This window comes from Athene noctua, chromosome 13 (genome assembly GCF_965140245.1).
Source record: "Athene noctua chromosome 13, bAthNoc1.hap1.1, whole genome shotgun sequence".
NCBI lineage: Eukaryota > Metazoa > Chordata > Aves > Strigiformes > Strigidae > Athene > Athene noctua.
This window is the reverse complement of record NC_134049.1, coordinates 12646926-12657399: the sequence shown is the minus strand read 5'-3', so window position 1 is coordinate 12657399 and position 10474 is coordinate 12646926. Positions and strand designations below refer to the sequence as shown.

Here is a 10474-nt window from a genome sequence, read left to right as displayed (position 1 = left end):
TAACAGGGACTTACCACCAGTGACAGGGGTGAGGCAGCCCCTTGGTCCTGGGTTTTCGGGGCTTTTCCTGCCTTTGGCCTTGACCCCGTCCCTCTCCCCAGGGATGGAGGCTGCCCCTCACCCAGCCCTGCCGTCAGCACAGCTGGAACGAGCATTGAAATCTCACTTAAAGGGTTTGAGCTGGTGGTTTTGTTTTGTTTTGAATTTTAATTCTTGTTTATTTTTACCTCTGGGGATTTGTTCCCGCAGCATGTGCGTTGCTCACTTAATGGAGCCTTGTGCTAACGAGGTTTCAGGTTTGCTGAAAGCAGGGGGGGGATTTTGTCCTGATTCCAGGGTAGCAGCATTCAGGCTCTCCGTCTCTTTCAGGAACCGACCCGCCGTGTCCCCAGGGGGTTTCGGAACACCCTCGCTCCCATCCCTGTGGCAGGGACCTCCCATGCCTCCCATGCAGCTTCTCTCCCACCATCCCGACCCGGCTGGGGAAGGTGGCCGCAGGTTTTCGGCGCAGGGAGGTTTCGGTGTGCCGGGGGAGGAGGGTGTGCGCGACGGCTGCGTGCGTGCGAGAACAGCCCCGGAGCGCGCGGCGGCGAGCAGAACAAAGCCCCTTTTGTGGCAGGGCCTCAGCCGGTGCCCACCGGGTTTGGGAGAGGCTCCAGCCGGCCCCGTGGGTGCTGGGCAGCCCGTGGGGGGCACGGCCCCACGCCGGCGTTGGAGGCACTTTGGGGCTGCTGGCAAGGGAGGGTAAGTGTGTGCGGCGGCTCTCACAGATACCGTTTTCTCACAGAAGACCTGCGAGGCTGAAGGAAAGTACAAAGCGTTTTATAGCCCGTTGGGGCTTCAAGCATCACGGAGCCGTACGTGCGTGTTTACACGTGGGTCTGGCACCTGGAAAACGTGACCGTGAGGTGGTTAAAGCCCAGCTCAGGTGAGGGGTGTGCGTAGCTGGCACAGGCCTGGGAGGTCAGTGACACAGTTTCAGGGAAAACGCAGTTAATTAGTCCTGACCCAGCCACAGCTAAACTGGGGTCAGGATGAGCTCTCAGGCAGCTCTGACAATACCTGTCAAAGCGCAGTGGCAGCGACGGGCTGAGCCATCTCCTCCCCATCTGCGAGACAGCAGGTGGGAGAGCTTGTCCTGGCGAGGGAGAGCAAAGCTGCTGCCACAGGAGGACAGAGACAGGTAAGGGGCAGGAGACAGACTGTACTTGTACACCAGACTCAGGCTGTGCTCATCAGGACACACCTTTCAGACAGGCGCTGCAAACCCCGAACACGCCGCAGCTGACGCAGGCATGGGCTGCCAATAAAAAGTGCCACCAACGCAGCGTCGTTGTGGGAAGAAATCGGTTTATTTTAAGACACGCTCTGTTTCTGAAGAAGGATGTTTTAGCAGCCTGCAACAGAAATGTGAACCAGAGGGTTAACCTGCCCATTCGGCCTTGGCCAGCCTTGCCGATGCTCACACAAGTTTCTTGGGATAGAAAAAAAAAAAAAAAAAAAAAAAAAAGGTCCAAAATTCAAACTGTACACGTTTTTACAGGGTGCTTAGCTGGGCTCACTTTTTACACTGCTGTACATGCTTGGGATAACTAAGTGCAAATGTATTCAGAGCCAGTACATCATCCCAGGCCACTAATGAAGATAAAATAAATGCTGTGGTGAGTGGAAGCTGCACAGATACACAGGCAAATTAAGCTTATTGTGTTCCCGATACTCCAGAGTGCATTTACCAAGAGAAAGAGGAGTGGAGAAAAGACAGTTTATAAACCTTCCCAGTCACAGGGCTCCCTTCTTACACCAGGAAGTATCTGTCAAACCGAATGGCTTTTCTTTGTATCATCAGCTCTACTTACAATTGACTTTGCAACGGTGCAATTAAATAGCTCGCTCGCTTACCAAGATTGTGCAGTGTTCTTGGCAGATTATTTTAGCTCTCTCACAGTAACACTGTACCACAATAGCTTTTAGGAACCAGAAACGCAGTGGCCAGCCAAAGCTTATCACTGGTTCTTACACCCGGATGTCGCTCCAACAGGAGCTACACCTGAAGTAGCCTCTAACAGCCCTGCAGGGATGTGGGTGACAGCCCCAGGGCTTTGGGCAGATGCGTTTCCCCGGAGCAGGGTGCAGGAGCCCGCAGGCAGCCGCACCGCCGGCCAGCAGGCAGCGGGGACTGGAATGTGCTGAGGCTCCCAGGACAGAGCCCGCCGAGGGTAACGGAGCTCTCCTGGCTGACAAAACACACTATAAAAGCAGCAGCAGCAGCCAGGGCATGCTGAAGATGAGGAAGGAATTCAAAATATGGAAGAATAAACTGGAAATAAGAGGCATGAGAACTGCAGCCACCTCCACCTTCTGCTCTCGACTAGTGCAGGGAGCGTGTGACGCAGCGGGAGTGCGGGGAGATGGCCCCGGCCCGCGGGCTCGTCCCTGCCCTGCTCACACCGGGCTCTTCAATCCCCGAAAGCCCTGCGGGGGCTCCAGCCACGGGAACCCCGCAGCGCTCCTTAGCAGCAAACCAGACGCACGCTCCCCCCACGCACCCCCCGTCCCCTCCCTCTCCGGGGCCGTGTCTCGGAGCCCAGGCGCGCTCGGAGCAGGATGCTTCTGTCTCTCGCCGAGCCTCGGGTTCCAGCACCACAAGCACTACCTTCTTTTTCGCATGCAGGTTTCAAGCCTTCCCAGCTCTTCGTAGGCCTGGTAGAAAACGTCAAAGTCTCTGGCGCTCCAGCCCCTCCAGACAGCCAGGCACCACTCCATGTTTTCGTTCTCAAAGCAGCACACAACCGTGTCCTTTGCTATGAGAGCAGCGTCCACCAGCACCCTGGGAAAGGCAGGACAGAGCAGAGAAGGGCGTTAGAGCGGAGCAGCCCTGCTAGCGCCGCGCACCGCCGTGCAGCTGGGAGGCACTGACTCACAAGCTTTCCTTTCCAGCTACCGAATCTCTTTTTATAAGCTGCAAATCCTTGAGAAAGGAGAATGTAACAAAGAGAGGGATCAGAAACGATGTCACGGCAAAAGTAAGTGGCTCAAATGGGAAAAGATTTTTAAAGGGATTCAGGGGCCTAAACATGAAGGTGGGTGTTTAAGTCTGCCGCAACATTTTGAAGTTGCTGTTAATCTCCCAATTTGCTAAAGCACAGACTCTTTTGCCTGCTGCCAGCCGAGCATTTTCAAAACAACTCCATCGTGCCACTGCTAACAGGCTGCCGAGAGCTTCCACCGCCTGAAGTACGGTGTGGAAGTGGGATGGAGCCCAGCTCTGCCAGCTCAGGGCACGAGCCCCTCGTCCAGAGCAGCAGGCAGGGCTATGGCAACAGCCCAGGTTCCTGCAGGAGCCATCCTGTGTGACAGCATCTCGGTGCCTGTGCTTCCCTTTGGGGTCTCCAAGCATGTTATCTGATCAAAGAACAGTGGCTGAAGCCAGCCCTGCAGATATGGCAGAGGGAGGTGGCCAGGCAGAAGGTGACACTTTTGTCCTTGCAGGGTTCAAGGGAGAGAGTCCACTCTGATAGCAGATGGGGGAAGGCTGGCCCCAAACCACTTCCCCAGAAAGGCCCTGAGACAGGGAGCACAGGCAGCAAGTGCTGTCCTTGGCAGCTGTTTTTTATCACAAACTGCCCCTAAGAAGCCACTTCCCTCCTCTGCTCTGCACTTGGAGGAGTCAGGCACTATCAGTTGGTTTTTATCCTGCTGGTAAAACAGGGCGAGTCAACACCCACTGTGCCTGAGGCGGCCAAGGCTGACAGACAGCAAAGCCGGACAAGTCAGGGATGGATCTGTCACCTCACCTTAACTCCACAAGTAATCTGGGTAAAGACAAATCAGCCTAAGAGTACCTATGAACAATGAAGAGAATACTCCACCCCCAACTAACTGATAAAGACACTTAGTTAGCAAGTGGAGGGAATGGCAAGAGCACTTTGATCTCTTGTTGTGTTTGCTCAGTGGTAATAAATGATCATTTATAATCCTTAGCACTCCTTAACCTCCATTTCTTTGGACATAAATAGTACAATCCCAGACTGGTATTTAAGTGATCAGCAGGAACACCCCCATCTCTCTAGCAGCTCTTTATTTACTTGGACTCTCGTTTGCTGTATGAAACGTTTTAAATTAATGTATATAACTGCTCTCCCCTGTGCTCCAGGAGCCTTGCCCCGGCCCGTCACTGCCGACAGCACAAAGGTGCTCATTTAGAGCCAGAACGTCAACCTGACCCACGTGAATGCAGCCACAGACAAGCACTGCGCTCTGCATAAATACACCTCTTGTTCTTAACGCAGGGCCTGAGTCTGCCAAGCTCCAGCGAGCTTCTGCCAGGTGCCCCCAGAGCACCGGGAGTCAGCACCAGGCAGAATCAGACCAACGTTTATCGCATTGTGCGAGACGGTGCTGCCTGTCTCATTATGGGGGTAGTTGGTCTCTGTGGCTTCTGGAGACTGTGGTGGCGGTGCCTTCCCCTCCCTGTCTGTCATGCTCTAAGACCACGCACATGCTGTGATGGGCAACCAGCAGCCACATCTCCTCCAGCTGGGACTTTCTCAGTCGCTCCTGGAAGCCAAGAGGAAGCTTCTGGAACCCAAGAGGAAGATCCCCAAAGCCCCCGCAGCCTGCAGAACCACCCAGTCCCCTTCTACCCGCAGAAACTGGTGTGATGGTCACTGCCCAGTCAGCCTCACCCGTAGGGAGCCAGTTCCCCAGCCTTCAGCACAGCAATCACTCTGCCCCGCTGGGTGCCAGATTCCTTCTCCAGTCCAATAACGATGATGTCCCCTCCTCTCCTAGAAGAGTAACAAGGGAGATGTCACATGTACTCAGCAATGGGGACTGCTGACAGCTGAGGAGGATCCATGCTGGATATCCGTCCCTTTTGTTGCAATCCCTCCTGCAGTTACACCACCCTTTGCAGGGAATGGGGCACTGCGATGCCACCGAGTGGCATCTTGAAGCCACCACAGTGAGAGCCCCCGTGGCAGGCAAAATCAGATTCCTGGTGGTTTCCACCAGCTCAACAGGAGGCAACAGGACTTGCTAGGGTTGCGTCTGAGCAAGGAAGCTGCCTGCTGTTCTTTGTTTCCTCAGTAGCTGGGGAAACAGGGCTTCGAGTCTTACCACCCACCTTCTCTTTCTGGTGAAATCAGTCTGGCAAGATCTTAGATGTAGCCATTCTGCTCAACACCAGATATCTTTAAAAAGGGGTAGAACATTGATGTACCATTGTACTGGGAGCAAAATTTCTTAATGGTAATTTGACTTTCTGGCTAGGTCAATCATAATGGGAATGCAAAAGCTCCTCAATTAGCCTGAGCTAATCTCATGTTCAGCCTAGGAGGGATTCTAATGAAGTTGCTTTGATAAATGACCCACTTACCTGGGGATCCATATGAGGTCTTTTACTGGAAGAATCTTGACAGCTTGGAGATGATGCGTGTTGTCACCCACAGGCACAGCATCATGATCCAGGGAAGGCTTCAGCTCATTAAATTTGTCAGACTCCTCAAAATCTGCAGAGAGTGGTGCACTAGAAGAGCTCATGGGCGAGCTGGGTAGGCTGGAGGGGCACCGGGTTACCCTGTTAGGAGGTGAGGAGGAGTAGGAAGACACAGAGCAATAATCTGTGAGCGAGTCCTGGTGGTTTAGTATCTGGGTGCCAACCTCTGGGCTGTAGATAATGCTCATGTCCGCCAGTGGGTTACTCTCCATCACCGCTTTGTGGTTTAGAGGTGCTGTAGCTGGGATGGCTGCTGAAGGCTGCTGGATTGTAAACATGTCTCTGAGGGGGCTGCAGTCTCCGCAGAAGTAGCGCGCGCAGAGCTGGTAGGTGGTAACGTGATACATCACCAGGAAGTTGCTTTTATCGTCCAGACACCACACCACCTCCTCCCCGTGACACTCGGAGTTGCAGGCGATGGATGTGATCACCGATGGCGGGCTGAAGGGCTCCAGCCTCCTGCTGATCTCCATCGTGGTGCAGTCTATGATGAGGATGCCGGGGCCGTTGCTGTACCAGACCTCTGCTCCACTGTTGGTGATCTCCATGGCCTTCACGGGGTACGGGTTCTGCCGGGGGTCGTCATCAGAAATGTTGAATTTGGACCTGTTTGCTGTGTGGGAGCACAGGTAGGAGCAGCTGTCTCCTGGGATACCCTGGGACACTGAAAACACTGCTACAAGTCCATCCGACAAGCCGGCCAGCACCACATATGAGTTCTGCAAGAAAGACAGCAGATTTGCTATCCAGGTTCTTTACTTCTCTGCAATACAAAAGATTTCAATCCCAGAGGCTCTGGCTGCCTTTTACGATCCTGCGAGTACACTAGTAACTTACCCCAAATCACTCAGCGATAACAGCAACATAAAAATAAGTCATTACATAGAAGCTGCTGCAGAGGCATACTCCTCTCACCCAGTATTACCTCTCTCTTTATTGGCAAGGGAGGACAGACAGACCTGGCAGCCTGCCCCAAAGGTTAACAAATTCAATCTGGAGTATGTTCAGAGACAGCCATCATGATCCTAGGAATCCAGCTGTAGAAACCCGGCTCATTTCCAAAAAGGAGTAAAGCTATTGCTATCAGTATAGGTAGGAGAGGAATGGAAGAAATTAAGTAAAAACGGAAAGAGGGAGACAATCTTCTCACCAGCAAGAGCATACAGTGATCATTCTGCATCTGATGTCTGCTCCTTTGACAGAACCGCTCCTCACAATGACGTGCTCTGGGTCTGCGATCCCTGGCAGCTCACAGACATCCCAGTGAAGGGCACAGAAGCAGCAGCAGTTCAGCAAAGTGGCTGCCAAGTGCCATGAAGAGTTCTGCAGGTAGTTAAAAATCTGCCCCTAAATGTATAGATGTGTTGTCGGCTGCGGGAGCCGCAGCCAGCGTTGAGCTCTGCGGCACTGCTGCGATGGATACTGTCACGGCCCGTGGACAGGAGCTGGTGTGAAAGCCATGGCTCGCCAGGTCTCTGACCCCTTCAGCTCATCACAGAGGTACAAAATGCTGTTAAACAGACTGGGGAATGGATCTCTCGGGAATAAAACTCCCCATGACCTTGGGTCTGTACCAGAAACTCCCCCATCTGTGAAGCAGATAAAACAATACCTACCTCAAAGGCCTATTTCCTCCCTGTGGAGCAATAAATTCTAAAATAAGACCCTTTGCCCAGGGCTTTCTTGCTGTTGTTACAATCTGGCCGAACTAAGCAAAGCAAAACGAACAGAACCAGACAGAGCACCGCCAGCTGAACTGACACAACCTCATCTCTCCGCAGCCCGGGTGCGGCGGAAAGCCCTGCCTCCCGGCCTGCCCGGGACGCCAGCAACGCTGCCCGCCTCCGTGAGATGGGATGGGGATGCAGGGTCACCCCTTGCTGCTCATAAATTAAGGGAAAGCCTGTGCTCTTCCAGGGATCTTGTCTGTGCCAGGCCTGGAAGACAGCTCCCAGGCTGCTTAAGTCCGTAGAGGCCCAAGTCAGTATCTTGAATAGCTCTGAGATATGAAGGGGCGGATAGCGTAGGGGTAAGCATTAGTTTAATCGATAGCACTGTTTGCAAGGCTCATTAAAAGTCTTGGACAAAAAGACACTATCTGCATACAAAGTATGAGTAAAACCCATGAGTGTGCTGAGCCCATATGACTAATCCAAATCACGGCAGAATTTTACTGTAATGGGAAAAACTAGGGAAGCAAGTGGAAAGTTGTGAAATGGGACTTGGACTTTAACTCAGTCCAGGCCCAATTCTCTAACCACTAATTAAAGAAACCCAAATGGTCTGAACTGTTCAGTGCCATGTCCCTGCTTCCATGTGGATCTGGTGCAAAGGCTCCTGGATACGGGTTTGCCAGGGAGTTGCATCAGTAGGTTAGAAGATGGCACAATGCTTTGCACAAGCTGGGTTTTGGGTTACTCCTTCCTCGGAAAGGAGTTCAATTATTTAAAACAGAACAAAACAAAGCAGAACAGCCCACATTGCTCTGGTGAAAATGGTCCAATTTCTTCAGTCCAAAGGACTCTGCACAATAGGTATTTCTTACTAAAAATGGAAAATCTGAAACTAACTGTAATGTGGGTATGTCAACCTGAACTGCTCCTAGTGTGACACAGGACACTACTAAAGTCTTCAGAGATCTCTATAATTTTGTCTCATTTGATTTGAAAATGCTGAATTATCCAAGCACACAAAAGAAATTTCATAAAAAAATACTTCGATTTCTTTGATTAGTGTAATTTACTGCAGAACAGAATCCAGATTCCCTTTTGGGTTCCATAGGCCAAATTTCCCCAGCACTGAGCAATCGGCACCATAACCAGGCAGCGCTGCGTCAGTGATCCCCACCCAGCTTTACTGGTAATACTGACTCTGCCAAACTCTAGCCTGTCTGGAGTAGCACAATGGTGGAAGCAAATCTGGAAGATATTTTATGCTTTGGGGCACTTATTACTCACTACCTTGGCTATTGGGACCTGTTTCTATCCAGCCAGTTGTTACCTGTTTAAGAAATAAGGAGTAGGAACTTACATGCTGAGAAATGCCCTCAACCTGCCATTCTTCGCCTGACCGAGATGAGGGAGTGACCCATTTCACAGAAGAGCACAGCAAAGGCCACCCACCCACGGGTGCCACCGACTCACCAGACTTTATTAGGTGTGGTGCAGCCAGGCAAAACTCTCCAAATCAGGGTATTACAACAGTGACCAAAGGCAGGCAGGGCAGCAGCCTCCAGAAACCTTAAGTAACTTTCTCAGAATTCATTTTCAACATTTGGGCTCCACAAAGAGCCAACAAAAACACACAGCAACAAAACTGCATTTGAAGTCTCCGTCCTGCCAAAAGTCCTGCTGTGCCAGGGAGGAAGGCCTCTGAGCTGGGCTGTGACGGTATGTGATGTGCAGGAGATGAGCTGGCTCCAGACGTCCTGTCCTCGCAGCTAAGGACAGCGCGAGGCTCGGAGCCGCCAGGATGGCTGCTGTGAGCAGGTTAAAAAAAAATAAAAATAAAAAAAAAATACAGCCCCCGACACCACAGCCTCGGTCACCTCCTCCTCTCTTCCCCGCAGGGTCTGGCACTGCTGGCACCGAACGCCACGGCAGGCTGCAGCCTTTAAATGCAGCTTTTGTTTTCGTGTGTTCCAGGTTTTTGCAAGAGGCCAGAGGCTTGCACCCACTCAGATTTCTCTCTCTCTCAACATCTCTTTGTAAGAATGCTGCAAACCAATTCAGAAAGCATCTTGTTTTGATCTTTTTAACCTGTTTGTTTGCTTATTTGGGTTTTTTTCTGAAGGAAAATTTACTGAAAATTGTATTGTTTGCCAAAAACAATGATACTGGTGACAGAAAGCATGCAACAAAAAAGCTTAAATTGTACAAGACTTTTCCTTGGCGGGTGAGTTTTGGATTCTGGGCCCCTCTCTGCTGCTTTTAAATTTCCATGATGCTTCCTTTGGATGAGAAACCAAGTTTTGGAAACTATTTCTTTTGGATCAGTCTTCCCAAGGCAGTCGTAAAGAATTCCCCTTCCCAGCAACATCCCTCGGCAATTTGCTGACTGCAAGTTACCTCACATCTCATCAGTTAAAGGCTTTCTTCCCAGGGAAATGCGAGCAATTCTCTTCTCCACTGGACAATAATGACTGTGTGATAACTCTGATACAGCTCCCTGTGCCGTACAGGGAGTCTGACAAGTGCAAGCTTTCCATTTAGCTCTGTTGGAAGAATTGGCTGTTTCAAAAAATAGTTTAGCTTCTTGCCAGCTTGGTCTGCACATCCCTATGGCTGCTGCTCTGGCTATTTCACTGCCAAACTCATTCATAGAAAGGAGAGAGGAAAAAGTAAGTCCAATAAACTAAGAAGGAGTGCGCCGAAGGGATGTGGATTTCTGGAAGGTTGGGTAGGGTCGGGGGAGGAAGGGAGGTGTCTAGACTCAATATTACTATTGTAGGGCCTGGCATTATTTATGACATTTTCTAGGCAAGCCACAAACTGAAAATAGAAACCAGGAGACATAAAGCCACTCGTAACCCCTGAGGAATGGCTTTGCAAGCTGTATGACAGTGGAAAAGCTGAAAGTGAAAGACTCGTTCGACTGTCCTGGACAAAACCTCAAGCAGCATGAAAAAGAAATTTGCCCTACACATCAGAAATGAAACTCCAGGAGAAACGCTGCAGGTCTGGGAGCCAAAGCAAGCCGACAGATGCAGCCTCCCGGCGGGTGAATTTTACTCCTGTGCCAACTTTAGCTCTATGCCCTACTTCAGTCCTACTTACACCATGTTTAGAAGTGCAGCAGTACACCTTACACTAACCATCTGCTTCGGATTCAGTTTGCAGCGATGCAACAGTCTGAGCAAACGAGCCAGAAATGGACAATAACGCAGAACGGGCACGTGGTATAAAACAGCTCCACTGTCGCTCAGAGAGCTGCTCCATATTGAGCTTTTAGACACATACCAGTCTGCTGGCATTTGCA

General features: G+C 51.1%; 1 protein-coding gene across 3 annotated transcripts in view; it reads right to left on the bottom strand.

Annotated features, from left to right (window-relative positions):
* Positions 1-1345: 1345 nt before the first annotated feature.
* LRRK1 (leucine rich repeat kinase 1) overlaps positions 1346-10474 on the bottom strand; it is an 81476-nt gene continuing 72347 nt past the window's right edge. For all 3 annotated transcript variants that reach the window (XM_074917384.1, XM_074917387.1, XM_074917385.1), the window contains 3 exons: positions 5378-6216; positions 4686-4787; positions 1346-2827 (listed from right to left, as the gene is read on the bottom strand). In XM_074917384.1, the coding sequence (XP_074773485.1) occupies positions 2650-2827; positions 4686-4787; positions 5378-6216 (1119 nt within the window). In that variant the 3' untranslated portion in view covers positions 1346-2649. The remainder of the gene's footprint in view (positions 2828-4685; positions 4788-5377; positions 6217-10474) is intronic.